The 27,185-nt window shown below is 42.1% G+C and overlaps 6 protein-coding genes and 4 non-coding genes across 10 annotated transcripts; 6 read left to right on the top strand and 4 right to left on the bottom strand.

Moving 5' to 3' along the window:
- Nucleotides 1-1,004: 1,004 nt before the first annotated feature.
- LOC139214091 (uncharacterized) lies at nucleotides 1,005-3,157 on the bottom strand. The gene is made up of 5 exons (XM_070844832.1): nucleotides 3,023-3,157; nucleotides 2,401-2,509; nucleotides 1,752-1,862; nucleotides 1,193-1,271; nucleotides 1,005-1,096 (listed from the first exon to the last, which is right to left on the bottom strand). The coding sequence occupies exons 1-5, from the start codon at nucleotides 3,118-3,120 to the stop codon at nucleotides 1,005-1,007; spliced, it is 489 nt and encodes a 162-aa protein (XP_070700933.1). The 5' UTR covers nucleotides 3,121-3,157.
- Nucleotides 3,158-6,682: 3,525 nt separating this feature from the next.
- On the bottom strand, nucleotides 6,683-10,513 carry ccdc39 (coiled-coil domain 39 molecular ruler complex subunit). The gene is made up of 10 exons (XM_070845463.1): nucleotides 10,481-10,513; nucleotides 10,264-10,401; nucleotides 9,738-9,946; nucleotides 9,446-9,569; nucleotides 9,174-9,333; nucleotides 8,926-9,032; nucleotides 7,699-7,839; nucleotides 7,355-7,537; nucleotides 7,151-7,239; nucleotides 6,683-6,877 (listed from the first exon to the last, which is right to left on the bottom strand). The coding sequence occupies exons 1-10, from the start codon at nucleotides 10,508-10,510 to the stop codon at nucleotides 6,697-6,699; spliced, it is 1,362 nt and encodes a 453-aa protein (XP_070701564.1). The 5' UTR covers nucleotides 10,511-10,513; the 3' UTR covers nucleotides 6,683-6,696.
- A 132-nt stretch (nucleotides 10,514-10,645) lies between these two features.
- Nucleotides 10,646-14,083, bottom strand: LOC139214090 (coiled-coil domain-containing protein 39-like). Its single transcript, XM_070844831.1, has 10 exons — nucleotides 13,985-14,083; nucleotides 13,141-13,260; nucleotides 12,877-13,023; nucleotides 12,636-12,794; nucleotides 12,425-12,517; nucleotides 11,953-12,081; nucleotides 11,603-11,794; nucleotides 11,357-11,460; nucleotides 11,131-11,263; nucleotides 10,646-10,939 (listed from the first exon to the last, which is right to left on the bottom strand). The coding sequence occupies exons 1-10, from the start codon at nucleotides 14,081-14,083 to the stop codon at nucleotides 10,646-10,648; spliced, it is 1,470 nt and encodes a 489-aa protein (XP_070700932.1).
- Nucleotides 14,084-14,739: 656 nt separating this feature from the next.
- Nucleotides 14,740-18,897, bottom strand: dcun1d1 (DCN1, defective in cullin neddylation 1, domain containing 1 (S. cerevisiae)). The gene is made up of 7 exons (XM_070844927.1): nucleotides 18,845-18,897; nucleotides 17,947-18,160; nucleotides 17,616-17,784; nucleotides 15,982-16,112; nucleotides 15,815-15,897; nucleotides 15,625-15,721; nucleotides 14,740-15,433 (listed from the first exon to the last, which is right to left on the bottom strand). The coding sequence occupies exons 1-7, from the start codon at nucleotides 18,845-18,847 to the stop codon at nucleotides 15,357-15,359; spliced, it is 774 nt and encodes a 257-aa protein (XP_070701028.1). The 5' UTR covers nucleotides 18,848-18,897; the 3' UTR covers nucleotides 14,740-15,356.
- A 280-nt stretch (nucleotides 18,898-19,177) lies between these two features.
- setd9 (SET domain containing 9) lies at nucleotides 19,178-20,694 on the top strand. The gene has a single exon (XM_070844677.1). It carries the CDS (start codon nucleotides 19,216-19,218, stop codon nucleotides 20,074-20,076), a length of 861 nt encoding a protein of 286 aa, XP_070700778.1. The 5' UTR covers nucleotides 19,178-19,215; the 3' UTR covers nucleotides 20,077-20,694.
- An 818-nt stretch (nucleotides 20,695-21,512) lies between these two features.
- Nucleotides 21,513-26,377, top strand: eif4a2 (eukaryotic translation initiation factor 4A2). Its single transcript, XM_070844676.1, has 11 exons — nucleotides 21,513-21,598; nucleotides 22,497-22,554; nucleotides 22,679-22,811; nucleotides 23,034-23,173; nucleotides 23,592-23,760; nucleotides 23,857-23,966; nucleotides 24,282-24,425; nucleotides 24,813-24,950; nucleotides 25,061-25,150; nucleotides 25,403-25,482; nucleotides 25,570-26,377. The coding sequence occupies exons 1-11, from the start codon at nucleotides 21,570-21,572 to the stop codon at nucleotides 25,712-25,714; spliced, it is 1,236 nt and encodes a 411-aa protein (XP_070700777.1). The 5' UTR covers nucleotides 21,513-21,569; the 3' UTR covers nucleotides 25,715-26,377.
- Nucleotides 22,863-22,936, top strand: LOC139214909 (small nucleolar RNA SNORD2). Its single transcript, XR_011585499.1, has one exon. It is a non-coding gene; the product is annotated as a small nucleolar RNA SNORD2 (small nucleolar RNA).
- Nucleotides 23,409-23,482, top strand: LOC139214907 (small nucleolar RNA SNORD2). Its single transcript, XR_011585497.1, has one exon. It is a non-coding gene; the product is annotated as a small nucleolar RNA SNORD2 (small nucleolar RNA).
- LOC139214906 (small nucleolar RNA SNORA81) lies at nucleotides 24,021-24,202 on the top strand. Its single transcript, XR_011585496.1, has one exon. It is a non-coding gene; the product is annotated as a small nucleolar RNA SNORA81 (small nucleolar RNA).
- LOC139214905 (small nucleolar RNA SNORA81) lies at nucleotides 24,506-24,689 on the top strand. The gene has a single exon (XR_011585495.1). It is a non-coding gene; the product is annotated as a small nucleolar RNA SNORA81 (small nucleolar RNA).
- Nucleotides 26,378-27,185: the final 808 nt, after the last annotated feature.

Genomic DNA, 27,185 nt, shown 5'->3' with positions numbered 1-27,185 from the left:
CCTTTCTTGCTTCTAGGCAGCGCAGGTTGAACTGCAGGTGAATTGCTACTGCATTTAATGATAACGGACCAATCTGTGTGGTAGCATTTATAAGATGTAGCATCGACTGCATGTGATTTTTTTACGCCTCACATTTATTGGAAACCAGCCCATGACATTTAAACTGAAGTTAGACGTTTCCTCTCAGCTTCCCCGTTCAACTGAAGCCTTAAAATCAGTTCAAAGAAAACAAGTCTTTCATTTTCTCTGTCACTTTTTTCCCTTTTTTTTGAAATTCAATGATGAATAGAGTCTTCAAACACTCTCAGAGTCAGTCGTTGCTGCTGGCTTATGGTTGATTTTCTGTCTCTCATCTCCTCCCTTTTCCTGGTGAAACATCTCCAACAGGCATGATTAATGCATCAGTCATGCATTATTCATAGGTTGTATTAACAGCCTTTTGCACTGTAGCCTCTCAGTTGTTCCCCTATAAACTGTAAAACATGTATTTTTAGACGTTTAGCGTGCAGCACTCCGTTTCTCCATCATTTGTGATTAAACTGCGTGTGGATTTTAATGCATTCTTCTGTTCAGTCCTCTTTTTTCCTTTGTTCAAAGTACCATTATATAAAAGGCACCGTTCACACTCACAAAAAGTGCTCATTTCTTTACAGCTTTGCAAAAACTACAAATAGTATTCTTTGTCAGCCAGACTCAGACCCACATGCCACAGAAGCAGCAGATGCAGGGGAGTGTTTCTAATTGTTTTTCACTGTTCATCCTGAGACGCTTTAGATTGTTGACTGAGCAGGTCTCACAAAAAGCTTCATATTTGGGATTTTATTTACTTCATTTATTTTAAAAACACCTCATTCATGCAAACAAGTCATTTTTAGAGAAATTAACAGTTGAACTCATTTTGAATTGTGATTACATATCATTTTTAAAACTATGACCAGAAATATTAATGGTGCACTTAAATCAGAAGGAAAAAAAATCTACTGGTAAGAACCCATTTTCTCCACTCAAGAGAAGGTGCAGTTTGCCGTGTCAAACCCAGGACAGATCCACTTGTTGCTGAACTGTTTGTATCCCTCAGCACTGATCAGGTCACTTCCTGAACACAGAGGAGCACACAGACACTCATCATGATGGTTTCTTATGGATCAGGATGCAACACAACATAATTATGGTTATGAGACAGGATGCTCACCGTCCATCAGGTTCTGGAGGCTGCAGTAGTTTGTGCTGTTATCAGCTGGGTCTTTGGAGAACTCAGATACGGCGTCCCCCTGCACATCAGACACACCAGACACACCAGACACACCAGACACATCAGAGGACACAGATTTTTCACGAGGCACCAGAAAAGCGAACAGCAGCGACTACAGCTGACTCACCCTCTGAACTTTGATGTCCCTCTTAAAGTTTTATCAGTGAGAAAAATAACATTTCTTCTCACTGTATCTCAACATCACACACACATTTTTCATGAGCCGGCTTCAACATTTCATCAAAAGCATGTGATACTTACACTGAGTTAAATATCCAAACCCAGAATTTTACATTTTTTATGACTGCACCATTAAATCCAACAGAAACATTTATGACGATGGGATCTGGTATTCACTTGAAGTGAATGAGTCCCGCGGCCTTGAACGCAGCGTGTTGTCAGCCCAGCAGCTGCTTTACATCGAAGACACAGTTTTCATTTTGGATGAGCTGCTTCAGTCTGTTCACTCATTCAAGGGGGGGGGGGGGGGGGCACTTACAGTCATTTTGCAAACGGTGGACTGCTCCAGGAGGAACTGAAGGTCGTTCACTTTTTTGGTGGCTGGAGATGTGTGTGTGGCGGTGATCAGGTACGGAGCTGTGGACACGAGCTGCGGCACATTTCAGATTCAGTCAAGTCTGACAGGAAACAGTGCACACTGACACAAACTCATTGTTGTTCATACAGGAGGGACGTTGTGCATCAGGTACTGCTGCCATGAGTTAATGCAGTGCTTTACAAAATGATAGGCAGCATTTATTATTGATTACTTAGGTTTCTATATTACTATTATTACTACGCTTTACTTCAACCCCTCCTGTTTATCATTTATAACCGCTGAACATTTAACAAATGGTGTCTTATAAACTATAATTGCATTATTTAATATGTACATTAAAAAATATACAAGCATGTTTTATATTATTGCATTTGTTTATACACCAGCACACAGGAAGAGTCCTAATTATTGACAACATAAACCGATTAATAAATGTCTCTACACTGCTTATAAATGCTAAACAGGGCGGTAATGTATCTTCCTACATCAGACACAAGATGTTAAAGGATAAATGTCTGTTTGGTTTACAGACACTACTGTTATGGTCTGTGTGAAACCTTTGAGTCAGTGCTGAGTGGATGTTTCTGACCTCGTAGGAGCACTTCTCCCCTTCATACAGGCAGCTTTGGCCGATCTGCCAGGCCTTGATCTGGCTCACCAGCTTAGCGTAGACATCTTGGCACGAGATGCCAAACAACCTGCAAAAAAACATTCAGTTCAAGGCTCCTTCAAAACACCAGAAAAATCTTAACTGATAAAGATGGTGTTATGTATCAAAAAAAGGGACTTTAGCTTTATTTTCTGTTATCAATCGTCCAAACTTTTGTCTGTGTCTGTGCACAGGTGGGACTAATGAGAGTCTCATGAGTCCTGTAGCCCCCCCACATCAAATCTAGATAACATGCACGAGGGATTAGGCTGCACAGGACTTTGTCTGACACGCATTCGACCCATTTTTACACTGGATTTTATGCAGCTGGAACGACACCATGAAGCATCACCAGTGTCTAGCTGGTCACATGATGCAGCTTGGGCATTAAAAGTCAAAATGAAATCTTTTAAAAATACAAAGAATTCACTAAAAGATTCTCTCAAAGCGCCCACAGAACACTCACATACAGCTTGATTCAAGTTAAACACATCTCTCCATCTTCTCTCCATCAATGCTGACTGTGCACTAATAGATAAATAAATAAATAAACCTACATTACCATTTGATTTTGCACTGTGCTGTGCGGTCTGCCAGTGAGATGGTGAGTGTGGCCCCCAGGAGCAGAGTTGAGGCTGCGAACAGGAGTCGGAGGTGCATGCTGAGGGCAGGTAGATCAGGCCTGCGGTCGAGTGTGTGGACGTCTCCCGAATGCTGAGTCCATCTGCCTCAAGGGCTTAAAAGGGGCAGCACATCACAGGTCATGTGGAAATCTGGAAGAGAGGACAGGAGGACATCGATTAACATGGATGGCAGCATGGAAGAGAGAGAGAGAGAGTCTAAAGATATAAACGTACAGAGAAAGTTATCACAGTCACACTCAGTGTTGTTCAACTAATTAACTGTTTCTCTATGAAGCCATTTATAATTCAGGTTATTCATAGGTTTTAAATTGTTTTCACACCCTCTGCTGCCCATTTCTCTCCACTGAGGGTTGTTTGAACTCAGTATCCTCAACATTAACATCAACATTTCCTTTTCACGAGCTTTTCTCCTCTGGATGAACTGTGAGCTGTTTCCACAACATTTGGTTTCTCTCTATCCGACGGTTTGAACATGAAAATGACCTCTGAAACCAAAGATGCTCTGTGGTTTACTGTGGCATGTGTGCTTTGCTTGTTCTCCAACAGTTGTCTCTGTTCAACCATTTAAACTATTTGGAATTTTAAAGCGGCGATAACTGATTCTTTGGGCGACTGGAGCGAGCAAAGTCCCTTTCAAATTGATGCTGTATGGTGAATATGTAAGCATTTTTCAACATTAGACTCAGACTTGTGGCAGAAGCTACTCTTGAAATATACTATTAATATACACTATAGCTATAAGATCTATGAAGCTATCTTATTATTATGTTATCATCTTAATCCCTAAACCATAAAGATGCTTCATGATTGACAAAGACATGTACAATAAATGCTTTTAAAGAAATATTTCCTGAGTCAAATGTTCCTTTTTTGCTATTCAATCAATTCTAACAATAAATCCCATTCAATGCCATTGAATTTTGCAGAAATGTTTTGATTTGCAGGTTGTTGTTTGTTGGTTGGTGGGTTCGATGCTGTGGGTTGTGTGTAATTCAAGCACTGGAACAAAACCAGAGAAAAACTTCAGGGGCATGATGACCTTTTTATTGACATGTTTTATGTTAAACATAAGCACGTTCATGCATGGGGCAAAATGGAGCAAACAAAGCCTTTTATTTTTTGTGTGAGAGGTTTAATGTGAGCAGGTTGACTTCATCTTCAACCGATGCTGCCCTCTGCTGGCTAAAAACTAAACTGCAGCAAGAACATTTTTACAGACATCAGCAAAACAATTAAATGATTTTGAAAGTTGTGAAATTCCTACATAATTCTTTCTTTTTTTGTTATAATATAGTTTCCTTCATGTTACTGTCTCCACTGTAGCTCACAGAAGCACATGTCACTGAGGATCTGACAGGTCTCTGACGTCTCTGTGCTTCAACATGACTTTTTAAAAATGTTTCTGCGTTGACATCAGCTGTTTAGATGCGCTACGATGGACGTCACACATGCTCAACGACAACCTTTAGCTAGTCAGAGATGGGTTTTGTCACAATGACAGTGTTATCTCAGCGCCAGAACAGCTCAAAGTCAGTTCATCCTTCTGAGGGCATAACTGAACAGGAACATTGTCGTTTTCTTTCTGCTGAGAGTTTACTGAGACTGACTCTGAATCTGAACTAAAAGAAAGCTGACTTAACACAAACAAACAAAACTGAAAGACAGAAGGTGTGGACAGTTTCTGTTTGTATCCCACGTTTATTCCTTCTACTTATTTATTATCCTGGTTTAACACGTCAGACTTTTGCTGCCAACATCTTCAGCAGCTCAAATCAAAGAAGTGAAACCAAGTGACGATTCAATCAAATCATGAAACTACTGATTCATTTCTCCCATTCTGTGTTATTGAATTTAAAACAAGGCAGAAATCATGAGGCACTGAGGGAAATGTCACAGGTAACTAAAAGCAATTAAAAGGTGATTAAATATATCATTATTTGGAAATCTAGTACTTATATCATTATGTATTTCTGATTGATTGATTCTGACAACCAGTTTACAGCAGCTCCCTCCAGTACACCACAGACGGGTTCAGGGTTTAGGTCAGTTAACTCATTATTACAGGAAATGTGTGAGTATCATTTGAAGCATCTAGATTCAAGTTCTGATATTTCAAACTTGACGCCGTGGCAGCTTTATCCTTATTTATGTTCCTCTGATGAATCAAAGCCAATGCAGTAACAGTACTTTATCATTTCAGGCTTTGCAGTTCATTAAACACCAATGAGGACTTGTTACTTTGTCCTCAGTGGTGGTTCAGTACTTCCATTTGGTTCTGCATAGGCCTCCGAGAGTAAAAAGAATACCTTTAAGAAATAATCAGAAGACACAGAAACCTTTTCAGACTCTGGTGATGTTCTTTACTGTCAGACTGAAGTTCAGATCCGGGTGGATTCGCTGGATGATGTCGTACAACTGAAAGACACAGCATACATTTGAACTCATCACAGTCAGACCTGTAAATGAATGTGAATCCAAAGAGACGGTGAAGAAGGTTTGGTGAATTACGTGGTTCAGGACCGGATCGACCGTGGTTTCATCCAGCTCCCTGGTGGACTTAATAGCTGTCTCGAGGATCGCCACGACTGTGGGACATGAAAAAAGGAAACTCAGAATCATCAAAGTCTTCTTAAACTCCACAGTGAAACTAACTCTGTGCACTTGCCGTTGTTTACTGATCCAGGTGTGGGCAGGACTGCTGTTGGCCGGACTGGCTGTGAGAAGGGAGTGGCCGTCATGATCGAGGGAAAGGGTGCTGGAGACACATTCAAATAATTTAAAGCACATTTTCGATCTAGACAGCTCAATGCATTTACTCAAATGATCCGTATTTACAAGGATCCTCTGCCAGTGTACTCACCCGTCTGTGCAGCACAGGAGGCCAGACATCCAGCGAGCAGGATCAGAGGCAGCATGTCGAAGGTGAGCGAGCTCAGTAGTGAGAGCAGTGCTCCCTCTGTTCCCACACTACTTTTGTTCTGTACGAGGAAATGACACCCATTTTTCAGAGGGTGTGGCAATAAACAATACATCCCTCAGTCGAAGAATTACCTGGACTGGGCCGTGGGTGACTCATGCAGGTCAAAACATTTGGATTTTAAATAAATAGTTTAGCTTCATAATTTAAAAAAACAACTAATGGTTGTAGCACATGTGATGTGTGCAACAATAGCTCTGAGATTTTTCTACTACTTTTTTCTGATGTTTAAATTAAATTAAAACATAAAAAGAAAAAAACGGAGTTTCTTTGTTTTTATTTAAAACAAGATAAGTTCAGTCCGTCCACTTTTTTGTCGAGCTGCAAAATTATAGGCACATCCAAACTTTTTTTGTAATAATCATGTCTTCCTGTGGGCTACATCAGATTAACATGTATAAATAGAATAAATAACTATCAAGAAATGAACAAAGACAGTAAAATCAACAATAACAGACTTTTTACTGCATCAAAATACAGAATACCAGCACACACAAACGGTCCTGAACCTCTTCTAAAACTAACTCTAAGGAACTACAACCCTCCTTCGTTCTTTATGCACATATATAAATAAAGAATGATAATAAATGAGCCATCAGATAGACGAGCTGCACACTACGGGTTCTTTAACTTCCGGCTGCTGTTGCTGCTGCTGCTGCTGGCAGAGCTGGAGCGTCTGGAGGTGGTGAGAGGAGGCGAGGTCACAGTCAGATCCAGGCCCAGCTCCACTGTCTTCAGTGCGGGGGAGTGGAGTGCAGAGGCCCTGGGGCTGCTGCTGGCTGAGGACGCAGGAGACCTGCCCCACAGAGACTCAACATAAACACTCGAATCATCTCATCATCATTTCATTTATTCACATAAAACATGTATTATTCAGGAGCGCTTCACCGTCACAGTGTGCAGCGTCCCAGTGCAACCACTGGTTATAATCAACGGACACAACAGAAGTCATTTTCTTCATGCACAATTTTATGATCAGTCCATGACCGTCTGACAACAAGCCCCTCATTATTTCTCTAACCTCTACCATCACCTTCTCTGGAGAAGGGTTTTAGCAAAGAAGCCTGACCTGAGAGAGGCGGAGCTGCGGGCAGAGTTCGTCTTGGAGCTGCGATGGCTGGTGGGAGTGGAGGATGGAGATGGAAGAGACAGACTGGCCTGAGAGACAACAAACATGAAGGTTAAAGAAGACTTGTAACACCGAAAATCCTTCACAGTTCGGCTTAAATCCCATAAAACAGCCTGTCGTGACTTAATCATGGCTGTTTTCTACCTGCAGGAAGTATTTCTCCAACGCTGATCTGAGATCAGGTTTGTCCTCCATGGCCTCATTCAGCATCTTGTTGATATTTTTGTTGAATTCTTTTAACTCCCTCAGCTTTATGTCCTTCTCCTCAAAAGTCTCAGTCTTTGTGGTGTTTTTTGCTGAGCGGATCTCTTTGGTCAGCTTAGAGCACTAAACAATAGCAGGAAAGGACGAGGTTTCAACACAGCTGATAATAAATGTTTGTATTCTTTGATACCTGATATGAATATATGCGCACAGCATTCCTCCTTTATCTACTGTTCACTTCCAGCGCTCGTGTTTAGACAAAGTGGTACACGTAGAAATCAAACCTGCTTTGCTGCTCTGTCAACTTTCTCTTGCTGGGAAGCGATTTCTTTGTTCAGTTTACTGATGAGTGACTGTTTGTGCTCTATCTTATCTCTCTCCACCTGCTCCTCTTGCAGCAGACTCTCCAAGGTATTGTTCATGTCCTGGAAATGGAGAGCGGCGCACACACACACACACACACACACACAAATGAGGACACAAAAGCAAGGCGTAGAGGGACACATACACAGAGGAGATCCGTGCGAGGTCCATTTCAGTGGATGACTCACAGAAATAGAGTTGTTGGGAGAGTTTATTTATGACCTAATACTCTCGCTAGGACACAGTTAAATAATACAAGAAGTTTCTTTAGTGATACTGAAGAGGAGAGACGAGAAATGGAGCACGAGTGAACACAAGAGTGAAGAGGGAGGAGGACAAGGGAAAATACAGAATAAAGTATATATTCTTTATCTAGTTCATAGTAAGTATTTACTGAAAGAAAGGTCATTTCCATCAGTGTTTAATGTGGTGCAGTACTAATAAGCAAAAGAATTCATGCTGCAAACTGGGTTGGAATTTGATAAGATAAAAATGTTTAGAATTAAATAAATAAAAGGGATTTGTATTCAGTCCAGTTTTTATTTTTCTTTGCCTGAAGCCATAAAAAATGTCCAAGAACAGATCATGTCTGGTATATGAAGATTAACTGATGATGCTGTTTGCCTGTTTTTATCTGAATCATTACAAGTTCAAACGTAGCCGAGCTATAAAGTAAATGATCTTATTTAATTCCTTTATGTTTACATGCAGCTTTGAAGTCTTGCTCCATGGACATAAACACTTTAATAATTTATGCACTGTGACTTTTATTCCTGTCATTTTATACCTGTGTTACTCTATTTTTAGCTTGTTTTTATTTCCTTGTGCTTTTTATTGTATTTGATAATATATAGTTTCTTTCTTTCTTCACTTAGTCACAATGCTTTTAATGTTTTTTTACATAAAGCCCTTTGAATCAGCTTGTAGCTGAAACATGCTACACAAATAGATTTGCCTTGCCTACTTATAACAGGCGACAAATATGACATAACATTTGTCTGACAACAGCGTTTATCATGTCTAAAAAGTGGGCTGTGTTCTACATGACACATAAACATCTGTGAGTGTTGTGATTTGCTCCTGATTCAGGATGAGGTGTTAATTATTCAGGAAGTAATTGGTCAGCACTGGCTATAAATAGGACAAACCTGTAAGTCCTGTTGGAGCTCTTGGACTTGTCTTTTCTTATACTTTAGCGTCTCTTCGGCCGCCTTCAACTGCTCCTCTAGCTTCAGCTTTTCCTGGTACTCTGGACCTGAAACCGAATCACTTTATTACTTTGGGATCATGTGATCAGTGACAGCTGCTGTACTGAGTCCAACACACAAAAAGAAAACACAGAAAACTTCCTGCTAATCATCCCTGATAAGAGCGTTCTTCTACGCTTCATACGTACTGGATTCAGTTGCTTTGTTGAGGGATTTGCGAAATGCCGAGTTACTGTTGTTGAACAACTGAATGGTGTTCTCCAGAGCTCTGTTCTCCAGCTCCATCTTGGAGATTTTAGCATCCAGAGCGTCTCCTTTCCGCTTGAGCTCCTCTTTCTCCTGTGCAGCCTGATGAAAAGCACACAGCAGTGATTCAGAGTTCTGTCGTGCACCGCAGGAACCCTGTTCGGCTTCAACAGACTCTGCGTGTAACATGGTGGTGTGTTTAAAGGCCTCTCACCTTTGTGATGTAGTAAGCCTGTGATTTCTCCTCTTCCCCCACAGGCGCTGCCAGTGAAAGCGTCACAATCTCAAAGCGTTTCTTCATCATGTCAATCTTGGACAGTTTCTCATTCAGTTCAGCACTGAGAAAGAATCAGTTGCTAAATTTAGTGAAAAAGTTCTCTGAAATGATATGAATGATGAGCTAATATAGCTCAACATAGGCCGTCCTGTTGATGACATGAAACACAGCTGAGGGCAAAGTCTAACCTGTTTGACTGCAGATTTGGGCTCACAGCTGGGGTTCTTACCTGAGTCTCTGTCTCTCCTGCTCACTGATCTTGAGCTGCTGGCTGAGCATTTCTCTGTAGATCTTGATCTCATCCTCCCTCTCCTTTATGGCTGTCTGCAGTTCCAGCTTCCTCTTCTCCAAGGACAGCACGCTGTCGGCCTTGTTGTACAGCAGATCCCTCACCCGCTTGACCTCCATCTTCATGATGTTGCGCTCCACCATATTGTCCTGATGAGAAATGTGTGAGGTCAGCAACACGGTGCACGGCTTTGTTTATTTGTATTTTAGATGTGTCAGAAGGAGATCTTCTAACACTGTATGTAGGTGTATTTGTACAAGGTGGCAAAAAAACAAGGTCGGTGTTTAATTGTTTAAAGGAATAATTCATTTTGGGGAAAATTGCTTTTCTGTCAATCAAATAATTATTAAAGAAATGTGAGGAATAACCTTCCAAAGTGAGATATGACCTTGAGTCACACTTAGAGAAAATCTCCTGGGCACAACTCGAGCACTGTAAGTCCTGAAGTGGAGCGGTTTCATGATACCTGCTTCCTGAGCCTGAGTCTCTTCAGCTCACTATCGTTGGTCTTATGGAGCAGCATGAGCTCCTCCACCTTGCTTGTCAGATCTCTCTTTTGGGCTCCTGACTTCTCCACCGCTTTCCTCAAATAGCGAATATCATCCTGTCAGAGAGAAAGATGGGTGTGAGAAGGTTAAGTGTGTGAAAGATGCAGAAAGGTAAAGGTGAAGTAAGAATCAGACCTCAGACTCCTTCAGCGTGTTGGTAAGCATGTTGGCCCTCTTCTTCTTCTCCTCTAGCGCTTCGGTCAGCTCGGAAATCCTCATGTCTAGCATTTCCCTTTCATCTGAGTGAATGTCACCTTGCAGCTTTGCCAGTTTATCTCCCAGGCGGATGATCTGGAAGTCCTACACAATGTGGGAAAGTGGAAGGAAAATCTGAATACATGTGCTGGAGCTGGGCAGCGTGACTGTAGAAGGTTTGTATGTGGTTTTTGGTAAGCTTGCCTGTGCATTCATGGTGATCTGCTGTCTTATCAATTCCTTCTCCAGTTTTCTCTGCTGGTTTTGCAGGTTGATGATGACGGATTTACTCCTAGAAATCTGGGCGACATAATCCTTCTCCTTTGTGTTGAGGGCCTTCAAACTCTCTCTGTGACATAAAACCTCCTCACTGTAGTTATGCAGCTGGACGTCCAGCTCCTAAAGCACGGGCCCAAAATATGGTCACACAGTAGTGTTAAGGCACAAAGCACTGAAAAGAAAACAATATTCGCTCTATATATAATGTCTTGTTTGAAATCAGTAATGCCACATGTTGTCCACTGTAACTTTAAATTCATGGTTGATTGTGCTTGAAGCTATAAAAGGGTTAGGATTGTCAGACTTCTTACCTTGATCACCTGCTCCTCGTCCTTGAGGAGCTGGTCCATCTGTGCAGCCCTCTCCTCCTCACTAAGGGCCATCTGAGTCACGCCTAGCAGCTTCTCCTCCAGCGCGTCATTGTAGGCTCTGGCCTGCTCGAGTCTGAAACACACACACACACACACGCACAGACAGAGCGTGTTTACTCAGAATAGGGCGCTAATTCACATCTCCAGGTTGTGAGATTTCACTGACTTGTCATTGCCTTCCTGGATGTTCTTCTTCATCCTGGATATGTGGGATGTGACAGAGGCCACGTCGGAGGTTGCTCTGTCCAGGCTGACTTTACAACTACCCAGCTGCAAGACACATGAAAGCCGCTCACTCTTATGATGTGTGATGAGTGCTACTAAGCTAAGACCACAACTGTAGATGTTTGATTCTCTGGTGACACATTTAGCCAACAGGAGTTCTTCTCATGTTGAGCTGCTTTGAACTGACCTCATCCTGCAGCCTGCTGCAATTATTCTCCTGCTCCTTCAAATCCTGCCGCAGCTTCACAGCGTGCCGCTTCGCTACGGTGATCTTCCTCTCAGTTTCTTTGTTGTTGTTCCTCTGAGTATCCAGCAGGTGCTTTCTCTCTGTAATGGTGGCATTCCTTTTCCTGATCTTCTGGTTGGCTTGGGCAAGTTGCTGGACGGATGAAGGAACAAGACAAGAAAACAAACACTTGTCACTCAGCTGTACCGTTCAGTGCGCGTTCACGTTCTGTCGGCTTTTATTATTCAGACGATTCTATGCTTTAGTTTGGGTGATCGTGTCTTTTTCCAGCAGAAGGTCACAGACTTTACCAGCGCACACTGCTGCATCTCAGTGTCTCGTTGCTTCATCTGCTTGATTGTGTTTTCCCATTGGCGGATGAGCTGCCGTGTCTCCAGGTGGGCCTGCTGCAAGTTCTCTGTAGTTTTATCCAAAGCAATCTGTTTGGAAAGCAGCAGAAAAGTGTGTTCTCGTGGACATCGTGACAGTCTGTGACTAAAAGATGTGAAAGGGTTTCCCACGGGAGTGATATACAAGTGCAACATGATGTAAAACCAAATTTATACTTTCATCTTTCATGATTTAGGACATAAAAATTGCAGCGTTAGATGTTCTGAGATCAGACTGATGTACGATGAATGCAAGGGACCAGACTGTCTGTGACAAAGTCTGAGGGCATCCTGAGGGAATTATTTCACTTTCAAACTTCAGCTCCTCTCATCTGCCCGACAATCATGTCGTTTTTGTTACTACTACTAATACACATTGCTCTCTTTGCAGTACCTGTGCAGATACAGTCTCAGTGGATTCTTTGTCAAGTGCTTTGCGCTTTTCGTTGGCCTCCAGTGTCGTCTTCTCCACAGCCAGAGTGAGTGACTGTATCAGGAGAGATTATGAAGCTGTTTTAAACTGTAACTGTTTAAAAACTGATGCTGAAAACATGATAGATACACAGCCTGTTGATACTCATTTCACACTGCCCTTTTCTCTTCACCTTAATCCTCTGCTCATCCTGCTGGGCGTACTTGATGATGGCCATTGTGTCCTCATCTTTGCGAGCAGACTCCTCTAAAAATGCATCCATGGTCTGCTGGTCCCAGTTCATCTGGTTCTTAAACTCATCTAGCTTCTGTTTGGCCTTGAAGATGTGGTTCTGAGGATATGGACAAAGGTTGAGCAGCATATTCTGGAACCCACAGCCATAGTTGTTTCTATATGTTGTGGATGGTACAGACCTCTAGCATGTTCCTCCTCTCCGCTAAAGATCTTTGGCCATTCTCCATTTTAGCAATCTCTTGCTTCAAGCGACCCTTCTCCCTTTCCGCGAGGGCTGTGAGGTGTTTCTCCAACTCCTCTTCACTTTCCATCGCCTTGCACAGACCCTATGTGCAGAAAAATCCAAATGTCAGACGCTGACTATAATCCAACTACAAATACCAGAAGAGATTCACACCTCTCTGACACATAATAAATCAATAATGCTTTTCTGATGCACTTACCTCAGTGTTTTCCAGCTCTTGCTTAGCATTTTTGAGGAATTCAATATTTGACTGCTTGCGATCCTTGTTTGTCTCAAGTTTGTTTTCCAGTTCCACCAACTCCCTCTCTTTTCTACGAATCTGTTGTTGAGGAAGCCATTAGTTTCAAAGTCGCAAACATATGAACAGGCTTGCCATTTACCTGGAGCGCTGTAATCCAGGTTTTGGGGCCACGTGGTCTGGATATGTACAATGTGATTATGACAATGTGACTGAAGCGTAGCTGTTTTTCTCATTAAAAAGTGTTCATAAAAATGAAGCATGGTATAACAGAAGCTCCTGTGAGCCTATGAAGAAAGAGACTGATAGTGTGCCACAGGATCTGGAGTCTAAAAAGTTTTTTTAAGAGTAAGAAAAAAAAAACTTTACACAAAAGTTCAACCAGGCGTTGCTGACTAGTTCAGTATAAAAGAACAATAGAGCACGACTGCCAGAAATATAGAAAAAAAAGGCATCTAACTAAAATACCAATAAACAAATGTGTAGCCTATAAACTCAGTATGTACATGTGTTTATATATGTAAACGTAAATATAAGTGTCAGTGTATTTGAGTCATTTGTGAACTAATTTCTAAACAACATTGCATTAAGGTCAGTTTAGCTCTATGACCACCTTTTCTCTGGTAACCACAACTAGTTAGCAGTCCTAGTAATAGTAACCACGAGTCCTTGGGTTACTACATTTATGCTATCTTCACTTGAGGTCGTTTAAAGGCCAGCTAGTTTAGTTACTTTAGGGTTAATTCACTAAAACAACCTGTTTAATCAGCGGGGTCGTGGATAAAAGTCACTTCCCCAAACTCACCTCCTCTATCAGAGCCTTGTTCTCGGCGGTGGTCTCGGGGACGGCAAAGCGCTCGTCCCAGTCCACCTCGGACAAAACTGTGGACAGGACGGTGGACATCTTCCCGCCGGACTAACTGGGCCTCAAAGAAAAGTACAATTCAGAGCTTTAGCAGTGGTTATAGTAGTTATAGTGGTTATAGTGGTTATAATGGCGGCCTCTCTGCTGTCCGCTCCAACGGCCGCTGTCTGTTGTCGGTCGCCCCTGGCAACCGCACGTGCCTTTGACCTCTGTCGTCACGGCGCTGTTCGGAACGCAGCGTCACGTCATCATGAGCGCATCCTGTCCAAAGTGCTGCAGAGGTTTGTTTACATCTTAGTTCAGCTAATAAATGTGTCAGCAGCACCCAGGACCGTACTGTCTGAACATGTGTGACACAACGGTGAGGTCTGAAGAGGCCTGTCAGAGTTAAAAAGAACAACAAAAAAAACCTCTATTATCCTTATAAGACTTTAAAAACATGTCTCCATTATTTCCCTGTTAACATAACTATAATATACCAAAGTTCAAAGTCCATGTTCAGTTTGTGTATTTGCCTTGAGAGGATAATGAAATGAGATCTCATCTACATTCACAGAGAAGTTGAAGAAAAACTGTTGTAATAAGTAAAAATTGTAGTAAGCGGAACAAAGACCTCTTCCACTTCTGATGGCATTTGACCCGATTTAACTCAAAACATTCCTCAGATTTATTAGAGCTCATGCAGGCCGAGTCATAAGCAAGGATTACTGGGAATTACTTCCATTTTCGTTGTAAGCACAGAAACACGCAGAGGCCTGGCAGCTTTAAAGATACCAAACTGAAACATTTATTTTATCTTTATACATTTGTGTTTAAACAAACAGCATTATGCTTAAAAAATTACAATCAATGTTTTATACTGACTTGTCGCACAAATGTATCATAAAACGAAAACAAAATCAGGAATGCACACAAGAGTATTAAAATTCAATATTTAAAGAACGACGTCCCCTCGCGAACCCTCGTGTTTAGATTACAATTCAAAACTGTGTCTATCTACCTGCTTTTGAGTGGAGCCAGACCACATCAGTGACTCCTCTCTAATTGGCTTGAGCGCACACAAAAAGCCCAATACTTTAGATAAAAGTTCCAAACCACCACAAGTTGACCAACAAAGAGATATGCCTTTTTTTTTTATATATGTAAATACACGCACACATATATAAAGTCTCTGCTGTGTAAAATATTTCAGTCCTGAGGGTTGAAAAGGCAACATAGTTCTCAGCTCAGTGCGGTCCTCTTGTCCTCCATTCACTGCGCTCTCGGTTTTGTAGAAACCTCACACGGATGTTCCTTCAGCGAGAGCGGGCCCTTAAACTGCCGTGCTTTTGGTTCCGATGTGTGGCCGTGCAAACTCCACAAAGTCGTCAATAAGGACAGGCCATGCTCCTATTGAACACACGTGAAAAAACAAAACTGATCAACTGATCTGACCCCAACATGAGTGAAGACATAGTTATGGATGGCTCATATTTCACAGCTGTAAAACCACACTAGGCCTCTGTGAAGCAGAGTAGAGCCCCTTAATCTAACAGGCTGTGAAAGAACAATTACAGGTCATATGTGAACACTGTACAAACCTTCCTCATCATAATTCGACATGTCATCTGTGATCATTGTGCTGAAGTCTAGTAAGAGGTTCCAAGTGTCCTTAGGAATTGATCTTTTGTGATGCTCCTGAAAAAGATGTGGGGCAAAGTTGAAGCAACACAATGAGAACTAACAGTATTGGCATTTCTAGAGTGACCTTGAGTGGGATTATCGACTTACAACTAAAAATTTGTTCCACAAGTTCAGGAACTTGAATCTTCCAGCCAGTACTAAATTCCAATAAGCAATTGCCATTTCTAAATCTGAAAGAAAACCAGAAAAAGGTTAACACACACATTCAGCAAACAACCAAATAGTTGATACAATGAGCATTAAAAGATTCTTACCCAAACCTTTCTGACCAGGATTCTTTGCAAAATTAAATGTAAACTGGTAAAAGTCCTTAAATTTCCCTTGGTCCTTTAATTCTTGCTCCATCTTTGGCAGCTGAGCTTTTAGCTTCTCTATGCTGTCACAGCTGGGGAAACATAAAACAGACTGTTATTCAACAGAGACATGTTTCACCAGTGAAGAACATTTATCTTATGGCGCTTTTCCATTACACAGTTTTAGCTCTACTCGCCTCGACTCGACTCGACTCGGGTCGTTTTCCATTACAGTTGCGTACCACCTCTCAAAGTGGGTGGGGTCGTCATAGCAAGGCAGCCCGAAACTCCAGTGGCGTAATTTGTATATGGCACAAACACAACACAACTAAGGACAACAAGTGTTTGGTTTGCCTGTAGCCATTTACCTCGTTCACAGAAATAATAAAAACGCTCAGTCTCTGTTTCCATGGTTTTAAAAACGGCGGGTTTGATTCTTGTGAAAAAAGTCGCTCTCATGACTCATCCAGTGACGCCACTCCCTGGCCAATCAGTGGCCTGCAGTCTGTTGACGTCACATTTTCGACTCGACTCAGCTCGCTTGGAACCCCGGCTGAGTAGGTACTAAAAAAGTACCTGGTACCAGGTACTATCACCCTGCAGACCGCGTCGAGTCGAGCAGGTGCTAGTGGAAAAGCGCCATTAGTTTGTCCTAACTAAGAAATGAATAATAATAATCTATTAATTGGCTTGGATGAGACATCTTCCAAACAAAGCCTGGGACCAAATTTTGCAGCACACTTTAACAGGGCTAAATTATTATTCAAACTATTATTATTCGAACCTATGTCACAGTGTAATAGAGGGCAATTTTTATCAGAAAGCTGTAACGTCACCATACGGCTTTTAGTTATCAAAATATGTTCAGATTGGCAGAGCCAGAGTCAGGTGTTGAGATTTGTTTATACACATATTTCTGCACTTTAGCTTGTGTGATTTGTTACTGTAACTGACTGGAGATCAGTGAGATTCATGTTTATTCTTTACACCAGGCCTGTTGTTCTTTTTCAGATTTTATCAAAAAGGTAAAACATGATGATCATATCGCATCTTTACCAGGCTTGAAGTTATAATATTCTACGGTGATTGAAGCTTTTTCAATTCAATAGCTAATTAAGACATGTTATTCTTATCAATTCATGCACCGATTCATCCGATTTCATCCAAGAATGTAGGCCTGGCCGACAGGAAGCAGCAGTTTATATGTTGATTTTTGCGTTGGTTATACTATGATATGAATGATTTGTTGCTTATATATTGGAGAATAACAATAAGGGACTAAAAAGTGGACTAAAATAGAGAATATTTCAGCATTCAGATAAGCTTTATGTGCTCTAATGTTAACATGTTTAAGATGATCTATATACACACACGTAAAAGGAATACAAGAATTACGTTGAATACATGTGAAGTTTTCCAATTTTAAACACACAATTGAAGGGCATTTTAAATGTATGTCACACAATACTTTGATGGCTCTCAGACAGGCAGCCCATATTGAACAGGAGATCTGTGAGTTTATAGCATTAACGTCCACTTCACGGAGAACAGAGGAGTTTCAGGATTGTTTGTACCATCTGAAAATACTCTCTTACCCCTGTTCTGCCATGCCATCCATGAACTCCTGCTTTGAGAACTCGCACTGTGTTGCTGCCCTGAACTTCCAGGCTATGAGGAGGACACTTATACTGGCTGGGTCCAGACCCAGGTCATCACAGAACTGCTGGATCCCATCGATGCCGATCTTGTTGTCATCGTGAGGATCTAAGTATAAAAGCGGGAAGATGGATTTGATTAAATATTAACTCACAGCGAAAAGTAAATGTGTTTTGAATGTAGAACTCACACTGCACAGTGTAATATATTCTTCTACTGTGTATAAAAGGCTGAGTATTACAGTGGTGCATTAAAGAAGGCTTTCCATACCTCTGTATCTGTTGTACAGCTGCTCAAGCTTCTTCTTGTCTAAGGCCCCCTTTAGATTTGGAACGTAGAGCTCTGGGTTTTGAAAAAACTTGTCGGTGGCAACATCTAGTTTCCAGTCATTTTGTGACAGACAGGTCAGTGCGGTCTTCTCATTGGATTGTGTGAAAATCATAAACTGACGAACTTTATCCTTTTGTGAGGACTTCAGCTTGTTCTGCACAAAGACACAAACCACACAAAGCACCTGTTACTGAAGTAATGCACGATTTGACTGATGTAAGGAACAAAAGCTGAACCAAACACACCATTTCTGTAATGCAGTAAGTATATTTAACAGTTGCCAAAAACATTTCTTCCTGCATCTGTCTGCACATCACTGCATGACTCACTCCAAAATGTCACTCAGTGACCAGAAGTTGTTTGCCGTAGTTACATAAGCACTTAACAGTAGTTAAACACATTAAACTAACAGCTATTTAAGAGAACTAGCAATAACATGCTAACCTGACAGCAGTGACCGACTTATAATGTCTTAGCTATCTGGCTAGTATCTTTACATTTAACATAGCATTAAACAAGGAATCTGGTCATAAAATCTTGCCAACACCAATTCGTAGCTCACGTCGGTGCACTGTGAAAAGCTCATTTTGTTTGTTTGTCAATTGACTTAAAGGCTAGCAAGCTTAGCGAGCTAACTAGGCGAGTTAGCTAGTCTCACCGTGAGCTAGTCAGCTAATGCTAACGTCGTGAGCTACGTTTGTTTTCATAATAGAAGGCAATTTAAGGTAATTAGCGCCGCTTCCTGATTACATGAATCCCCCAAAGTGATAGTTTTGTATACGAGCACCGTTTTTGTTTGTGCATCACTGAACCAGTGGAAAAAAGAGTAATTTCTTACCATGTTTGTCTTCGCCTGACTCCCTTTCCTCCCATCCAGCTGGCTAATGCCTGTCAAGTTTTTACAAGTCACGTACAAGGTGCTTCCGGTGGTAGCATCGCTATCAAAAATAAAAGTAGAAAATCAGTCGCTCCTTGGTTATACCATATGGTATAGTGCTGAATTACCCGATTTTCTATTCATTATCTTACACGTTATAGTCACACATCATTAACTAAAAAAGCTCTTCATCAAAGTTTGACACTTCTGACACGACTTTGGAAATATTGACAAGAGCCTCTTTTACTTTGAAATACCTTGTCGGAAGTTATTAGAGAATTGGCGAAAACAAGTCAACTCCTCCATGTTAGACCTATTAGACGTCGTTCTGGATGTTTGCGACTGCTTTTGAAAGACTTCTGAAGAAATGGAAGTCGTACAGACACAGGTTTGTGCCTTGGGTTGTGGTGAACCTGTCTAAAAATGAGAAAACTCTGCGGCAGGTGACGGAGCGCTCGAAAGACAAGCTTGTCCCGGATGAGGAGGTCTCACAGAAGCTACTGAGGCTCTTCAGAGCTCTGTTCAGGAGCCATGGGGCTGATCACAGGGAGCTCCGAGCAGCTCATGCTCACTTCATCAGACAGGTAACAAGTGAAGAAGACCAGTGTGGAGGAAACCCAGTGAGTGGAGATGATGCCATGTTACAGTGTCTTGGTTTCTGCATTGACCGGAAGTCCAGCACTTTGCCCTTTGCAGGAACTGGAGTGTTTGTCACCAAAGGTTTTGTGCCCAAGGGGGCTACAGTTGCCATGTACCCAGGCACTGTCTATCAAGCCTATGAGCCAATCCTCCTCCAGTCCATCGGAAACCAGTTCATATTCAGGTGTATTGATGGTGTCCTGGTTGATGGAAATGACAAAGGCATCTCCAAAATGGTGTTCAAGTCATGCAGTGGCAGAGACAGACTGGGGCCTTTCATGATGAGTGACACCAGCTGGCTGACAGCCACTCCACTAAACCCTCTTGCTGTGGGTCAGTACGTGAACAACTGCTCCAACGAGCGGCCTGCCAATGTGTGCTACCAGGAGTACGACGTGCCGGACAGTTTTCCCATCGAGCTCCGCCAGTACCTGCCTAATGTCAACTACAGCCTGCACTCCCAGAGGCGTCTTCGCTGTGTTGTCCTCGTGTCACTCAGAGACATCCCAGCAGGAGAGGAGCTCTTCTCCAACTACTACACCATCGTGCATTAGAGTCAAAGTACAATCCTCTGCTCCTCTTCAGTGTCAGAACTGAAGAAAATATATATTTTTCAAATTCAAGCATTGTTATAAAAATAAAAAAAATCTCTTTATACGCTTAGTATTGCACTGGAATAAAGGCAGAACATATATTGTGTGGTTTGTTGCAGTAAGCGAGGCCTGAGCACAGTGGTGGAGAAGGTATTCAGATACTTTACTTCAGTAAAAGTAGCAGTACTTCAACTTAAAAGTGCCCCATTACAAGTATAGGTACCAGCAAAATGTACTCAATTATCCAAGACTAGATATACACATTATTTATTATTACTTTTGGAATAAACATTCTATTTAATACGTTTGGATTGTAACCACTGTGTTAATGTGTAAGAAGCATGAGGAGATGGAGGTGGAGCTGTTGTTCCTATTATGTTAATAGATGTGTACATTTTATTTTTATTTTATTTTATACTGCTCTTTTCTCTCAGTACTTCTATTTTATATAGTACCTCTATTTTCTATATTTTATTCTATATATTTATCGTGGCTTAAACCGGGACCTGAGAACGTATTTTTGTACCTCCCCATGTGTAAATGTGTGTTGGTATGACAAATAAAGTTCCTTGAATCCTTGGAGGTGTTGCTTTGTTTTTGACTAAAGCGTTAACCTTCAAAGTAAATCTAGGAGTATAAAATGGAACTATTCAAGTGCAAGGACCTCCAAATTTTTACATTAAGTACAATACATGAGTAAATGTGCTCAGTTACTCTCCATGCCTGTGTTGTAAATGAAAATCTGCAGGTAGACAGATGAGTGCACGCAGTAGGACTGGTCTTAAAACCAGCTTTGCTGTGGGCGGAGAGCTGAAATGATCTGATTCAAGTTGTGTTTTTTAAAAGTGTGCTGGCTTTGATGTCATGTGCATTCACTTTTGGAGGTACAAACAGTGGAGGGGAGACTCTGCAAACAGAACAACTGGTTTAACCTACTGTCAACTAGTCACAGTGGGTTCAACTCAACACTTAGAATGGAAACAAAAGAACAAATTTAGTATAACAGAGTGAAAGAAACTGGAGGGAAAAAAAACAAGTAACAAAATAGCTGAAATTTCTCAGTCTGACATTTCTCCTCTTACTGTAGTACATTGATTCATCAACCTCACATGAACCCTCCTTCCAAAAGTGTTGCACAACCTTGTCGGGAGGTTTTTGACCCGTCAGAGACGCCGTAGCAGCCGAACCACCGCCTATGACCGCAATATCCCTCCGCTGAGAAATATAGTCTCGAATCGTTTTCACGTTTTTATTGGTTTTTGCGACATATATCATAATATATAAGATACTGCATGCTATGTAGGGTGACCCAAATATTAAGTCAGTCCACCGAGGCTGTATTGTCAACGGAACTGAGCATTGAGTTCATCGGTGAAAATAGTCCGGCTGCATAAAGCCAGTTGGCGTCGCCATTAGCGATCTTTCCAGTCGCATGCTGAAGTTGGGAGCGGATCATGTCTAGCGATTCTGCTGATTACAACAGGTAAACTGAAACATTTGGTCAATTTTTTTTAAAGGAAATACTCGATGTTAGGGTGTACTTAAGGCCGCCTCGTTGGTTGACACCACATGATGCCGAATTGTTAATTATCTAGCCACAAAGGCCCCAACCGCTGTGAGGGCGATGTGATTGCTAACCGTTATCTCTGTGACGTTAGCTGCCCAGCTACACCGCAGCTCCAGAGTCCCGTTGACAAACCTTTCAGTTTAAGCTGCTTCGGCTTTCTAACATCTGATGTGAACTTCACCAATGCCGGGTTGCCTGCTGAATTTTTCCTTTTGCTGTCGTGGCCGGGGTACGTCTAAAAGAAGCCGTCGGGCCAGGTTACAGCTCGGCCTCAGGCAGCTGAACCCACCGTTGGCAGCGCAGGCCCACTGTCCGACATATTGGCTAACGGTGAGCGAAGCTGAGCTCCATGTTGAGACGTGCGGAGCGCGTAGAAACGTGACTTTACCGGTTTGGGCACTTTATGCATCCCAGTGGGCGTGGGAGCCGGTCTGAAACATGTCGCTATTACATAAAGGGGGCATTTTGGAAGGGGGCAGGTAGCTGAGTTGAGCTCTGCTTATGGAATTTAACACGTGGGCCCAGACCCGGACTGTGTAATGAGACACTCTGGGCGTAACCCGGACCGCTGAAGACCCGCTCACTCCACATTTGACGTAGCTTTTACGTCCTAATCGTTTAAAGTTGACGTAGGAGAGCGTTTCCTCCTTTTTTGAGGAGACTTTGGTAACACGTGGTGGAGGTGACGGGACTCGTGGTGGTCGGCCGGGCTCAGCCTGCCGTCAAGACTTCTTCTTCTACTATGATGGTGACAATTTGATGTCACAGTTAGCTTAAAGCAAAATCTGACCCGTGTTACTTCTCTCTTCACCAGCTCAAAAGATAGAGACCATGGGGGGCCAGATGGGATGGAGCCTGATGGTGTCATCGAGGTAATCCTATAACTCCATAACGTCCATTTTACATTTGCGAGCTGCTAATACACATCCAGCTGTCAAATGTATGTACTCTCCATCCCACTCTAACAACCATACTCTTCTTTTTATTGTATTTCAGAGCAACTGGAACGAGATTACAGACAACTTTGATGATATGAACCTGAAGGAGACTCTTCTCAGGGGAATATATGCATATGGTTTTGAAAAGCCATCTGCCATTCAACAAAGGGCAATCATTCCTTGCATCAAAGGTACAGAAAACTAGACTTTACTGATTAGTGTTTGTTTTAATGTGTAAGTTTGAGTGAAGTGATGCTTTACCATCTTTCGGGACTTACCCAACAATGGGGATAACTTTTTCTCTTACTGATCACTCAGTCATTTTATCAACACCTCAGTTGTGTCAAATATCTTGTGTTGCTCATGAGAAGAAATCCCTTTTCTTACTGAGAATATTCATCCCTTGCTGTTAGGCTATGATGTCATTGCCCAGGCCCAGTCAGGCACTGGCAAGACGGCCACGTTTGCCATCTCTATCTTGCAGCAGCTGGACATTGAGCAGAGGGAGACTCAGGCTCTGGTGTTGGCTCCCACCAGAGAGCTGGCTCAGCAGGTATGCTGTTTCTCAGGTCATGATAACCTCAACAGTGTCTCAGACCTAGACAGCATATTGGGGACACTGATTCAAGTGCTAAGGTACCTTTCTTTTTTTAAAACCTTTCAAAATTCTGAAAATATAAAAGAAAGTATCCTTTTGATTGGTGTAGCCTCTGTCCATGGCTGCATTGGTCGAAAAGGTGATCTGGCTTCATTGACTTGCAATTTTAAATATGTTGCTGTAGAAAACTGGGTGATATGATGGCATACCATCTTTCGGGACTGACTTGCTATGGAGACTTCCTTTTTATATTACTGATCACTCTGAACAGTTATTCTACACTTGCGTGTAGAAATGCCCTGTCATACCATCTGTACCACATTATCCTGACCTAGTTTTGTTGTTTTTTTGCCCCCCCATCTACCCTCATTAGATCCAGAAAGTCATCCTGGCTCTGGGTGACTACATGGGGGCTGCCTGCCATGCCTGCATCGGTGGGACCAATCTCCGTAATGAAATCCAGAAGCTCCAGGCTGAGGCGCCTCACATAGTGGTGGGCACACCTGGACGTGTGTTCGACATGCTCACCAGGGGACACCTGTGTAAGTGTCACCGGCCCTGGTCAAAGGCAGAACAGTCTCGCACAGTTGCGATTCATTTCACAAATAAGCTTGACTTTTAACACCATTTCTGTGCAGCTCCAAAATGGATCAAGATGTTTGTTCTGGATGAAGCTGATGAGATGTTGAGCCGAGGCTTCAAAGATCAGATCTATGAGATCTTCCAGAAACTGAGCACAAACATTCAAGTAAGAATCTTGTGGATACAGGCGCACATCTGACAGCTTCAGTGAAATACTTTGTCCTTCCGCATTAACAGAAGTCTGCTATAATTGTGCGATTCAGATTTGATCTGTTTCGTGCAGTAATGCTAGCAGAGTCTTGCGTGGAAGGAGATTATTGTGCACTGCACTGAAAATGAGACGTGGTCGAACCTCTTTCTTAATGTTCATTGGCCTCTGTCTCAAGGTGCAGTGTCACACACGGGACTGTGTTAAAATGTCTGGTTTCTTTAACTTGAGGAAGTCTCTTGGATCTAATGGTAACATGTTGTGTTTCTGCAGGTGGTCCTGCTCTCTGCCACCATGCCAGCAGACGTGTTGGAGGTGACAAAGAAGTTCATGCGAGACCCCATTCGCATCTTGGTGAAGAAAGAAGAGCTTACCCTCGAGGGTATCAAGCAATTCTACATAAATGTGGAGCGAGAGGTGGGTTTGCTTATCCATAACGGTATGCTGCACTCTAACATTTGAGCAAGTTGCTTCTCACTGCTGAGAATATCAGATGTCCCTTCTCTCCAAAGCACCCTGCTAGAACTGCAGGAGCCAAGCCTCACTGGTTTAGCTCATGTGGCCGTGTAAGCATGGGTACACCAGGGAAGGAGATTAAAGGCACAGTATCGGAAATGAGGCTCGGAGGGACCTCTTTCTAAATGTCCAATGTCCTTGGTCTCAAGATCCTGTGTTACACATTAGCTGTTAATGTGAAGTCTAATGGGTGCTGCAGGCTCGCATTATGACTTGTCAAATTAAGTTTGTTCCATTGGCAATGTGTTACTTTCCTTAATGTGTTGTGTTTTTTGTGGATCTCTCCAGGAGTGGAAGCTGGACACCTTGTGTGATCTGTATGAAACACTGACAATCACCCAGGCTGTGATCTTCCTGAATACCAGGAGAAAAGTGGACTGGCTGACGGAGAAGATGCATGCTAGAGACTTCACCGTCTCTGCTCTGGTAGGATCTGCTCTTAAACTGTTGGAGCAACACACAATGTTGCTGCTCATCAAGATGTATTAACATCAGTGCTGCACGTTTTCCTAACGAAACTAATTCTGCGTTCACAGCACGGTGACATGGACCAGAAGGAGCGTGATGTGATTATGAGGGAGTTTCGGTCTGGCTCAAGCAGAGTGTTGATCACTACTGATCTTCTGGTTAGTATGAGTTGCAACATAATGTGGGTCAAAATGGAAAATGATGAGTTAAAACCCAAAATGTTTGTAGTCCTGCAACCGTCCCAAAATGACCAAGCAGTCCAAACTTTTGGGAGAGTAGGGCTCGATCTCCACAATGGGTTCTTCTAACGTAGGAATCTGTTACTTAATATACGAGCAACATTAATTTGTGCACAATGGGTTTAACCGTCTCTCTCGGACTTGGACTATAACTGTGTGTCTATTTCTCAGGCTCGTGGGATTGACGTCCAGCAGGTTTCCCTGGTTATTAACTATGACCTTCCTACAAACCGAGAGAACTACATTCATAGGTAAGTTGCATCACGTTATGGCACCAGGAGACTGAAGTGCACAAATCGGTGTGTGTGTGTGTAACGTGGTTTGTCTCTACTCTGCAGAATTGGTCGCGGTGGTCGTTTTGGCAGAAAAGGAGTTGCAATCAACTTTGTCACTGAGGAAGACAAGAGGATTCTTCGGGACATCGAGACGTTTTACAATACAACCGTGGAGGAGATGCCTATGAATGTGGCTGACCTGATTTGAGCCCAGAGGTTTACTTTTTTCCTTTTTTTTTTTTTTAAACGCAGTGATAGCGATCGTCCACTTGCATTGTGCTTATATTATTCGAGGGGGAAAAAAAAAAAACTTCTCAATGCTTAACCTTGGATCAGAATTTTGGTATGTGTTAAAAGCGAGGTGACTTCTATGGTGGTCCCTCCCGGACAGTTGTAGATTCTAACCTCGACAGCCGGCTGGTTGGAGCTACAAAGCCATGGGGTCTGTAAACATAAAGGTCCTTATCAGGTATCTCTTTCCATGTTCAATTAAGATGTGTGTATTCGATGTTCTCCACCATTTAGTAACTTACTTGTGGACTAAAAGGTATAAGTGCTGTATAAAGTCTGCAAATTATGTTATGCTAACATATGTGCAATGTATTGTGGGCCTGCTTATTAGAAGGACTTGTCATGTTGTAGATTCACTTGCTTTTTGTTATCTTTTGTGAATGTTTTAATTTTAAATGTACTTATATTTTTTTTTATCCCACTTGCTCTATCAGAATTCCTCACTGGTTGGCTATATTTTGCTGACGTGGTTTTACCCTTTCCAGAGTATATTGCTATTTCCCCCCTTGACTACTTTTCAGATTTCCTCCTCCCCAGAATTGTATGAATGTCTTAATAAACTGAAATTGCTGTAAGTAAACCTGAGGTTGTCTGTCCTGGAGTTCCCTGAAGTATGTACTGTATGACAGGAGGAGTTATCAGCCTTATAAATTGTACTTTGGCAAAGAATTGTTTAAATAAGTGGCATAGAAAAGACACACACACACACACACTTTAACATGGCCGTGCTGAAGCATGTGCTGGTGGCAGCAGGGAGAACAGTGGTGGAAGGTTTATCACACAGCACCACTTACTGGCCAGCCAGCAGTGTAACACCATACCTCAGGATACTGGGCCACGTTTAAAACTTATGGAGACATACAGTGACTCTTTCCTCTAATGCAGCCAAAGAGAACATTTATGTTAATGCCTCAGTTCCTGAACACTGAGGTTTATACACAAAATATCTAATTTAGAAAATCAATTATGTTCAGAGTAATTTAGCTTATTTCCACATGACAAGTATTTCTCCATACTAAATTTATTAAGTTTGGAAGTCTGTATAAGGCCATATTCACAAGACACCAAGCACAGGTTGATATGTTTATTAAAAAGAATTTATTTGTGAGCAGATGAAAAACCAAATATGATGAGATGGACCAAATATTTTGGCCATGTAAAAACTGTACCGATTATTGGGGTAGTATGAGCCAAAAAGACTAGAAACCAGTCACGTTTTTATTCATCCTGGAGAATAAAACAAAGTAAAAGTCATTTTCAGTGTCACATAATGCAGAGAGGGACCATCTGAGTGTCCCTGTCAGGAAGCTGTGTGTTGAGAGAGCATGAGAAATACATCTGTGTATGTGGTGCAATGAAAAGACAGGAGATCACATTAAAACTGTCAT

The sequence above is a fragment of the Pempheris klunzingeri genome, chromosome 15 (genome assembly GCF_042242105.1).
Source record: "Pempheris klunzingeri isolate RE-2024b chromosome 15, fPemKlu1.hap1, whole genome shotgun sequence".
NCBI classification, from domain to species: domain Eukaryota; kingdom Metazoa; phylum Chordata; class Actinopteri; order Acropomatiformes; family Pempheridae; genus Pempheris; species Pempheris klunzingeri.
This window is presented reverse-complemented; position numbering and strand designations above follow the sequence as displayed.

Coding starts and splice junctions, on each gene's coding strand:
- LOC139214091 (XM_070844832.1), bottom strand. CDS start 3,120: ATGCACCTCCGACTCCTGTTCGCAGCCTCAACTCTGCTCCTGGGGGCC. Junction 2,510..3,022: donor GCACAGTGCAAAATCAAATG/GTAATGTAGGTT, acceptor GTTTTTTTGCAG/GTTGTTTGGCATCTCGTGCC. Junction 1,863..2,400: donor GGGAGAAGTGCTCCTACGAG/GTCAGAAACATC, acceptor AATGTGCCGCAG/CTCGTGTCCACAGCTCCGTA.
- ccdc39 (XM_070845463.1), bottom strand. CDS start 10,510: ATGCTTACCAACACGCTGAAGGAGTCTGAG. Junction 9,947..10,263: donor GACTCAGGCTCAGGAAGCAG/GTATCATGAAAC, acceptor ATTTCTCATCAG/GACAATATGGTGGAGCGCAA. Junction 9,334..9,445: donor AGGCTTACTACATCACAAAG/GTGAGAGGCCTT, acceptor GCTTTTCATCAG/GCTGCACAGGAGAAAGAGGA.
- LOC139214090 (XM_070844831.1), bottom strand. CDS start 14,083: ATGTCCACCGTCCTGTCCACAGTTTTGTCCGAGGTGGACTGGGACGAG. Junction 12,082..12,424: donor CTGAGACTGTATCTGCACAG/GTACTGCAAAGA, acceptor CTTTCCAAACAG/ATTGCTTTGGATAAAACTAC. Junction 10,940..11,130: donor ACGAGGAGCAGGTGATCAAG/GTAAGAAGTCTG, acceptor CCCGTGCTTTAG/GAGCTGGACGTCCAGCTGCA.
- dcun1d1 (XM_070844927.1), bottom strand. Junction 17,785..17,946: donor GCTGTACAACAGATACAGAG/GTATGGAAAGCC, acceptor TTTTATACTTAG/ATCCTCACGATGACAACAAG. Junction 15,898..15,981: donor TCCTGGTCAGAAAGGTTTGG/GTAAGAATCTTT, acceptor GTTTTCTTTCAG/ATTTAGAAATGGCAATTGCT.
- setd9 (XM_070844677.1), top strand. CDS start 19,216: ATGTTTGCGACTGCTTTTGAAAGACTTCTGAAGAAATGGAAGTCGTAC.
- eif4a2 (XM_070844676.1), top strand. CDS start 21,570: ATGTCTAGCGATTCTGCTGATTACAACAG. Junction 22,812..23,033: donor AATCATTCCTTGCATCAAAG/GTACAGAAAACT, acceptor CCTTGCTGTTAG/GCTATGATGTCATTGCCCAG. Junction 23,967..24,281: donor AACTGAGCACAAACATTCAA/GTAAGAATCTTG, acceptor GTGTTTCTGCAG/GTGGTCCTGCTCTCTGCCAC.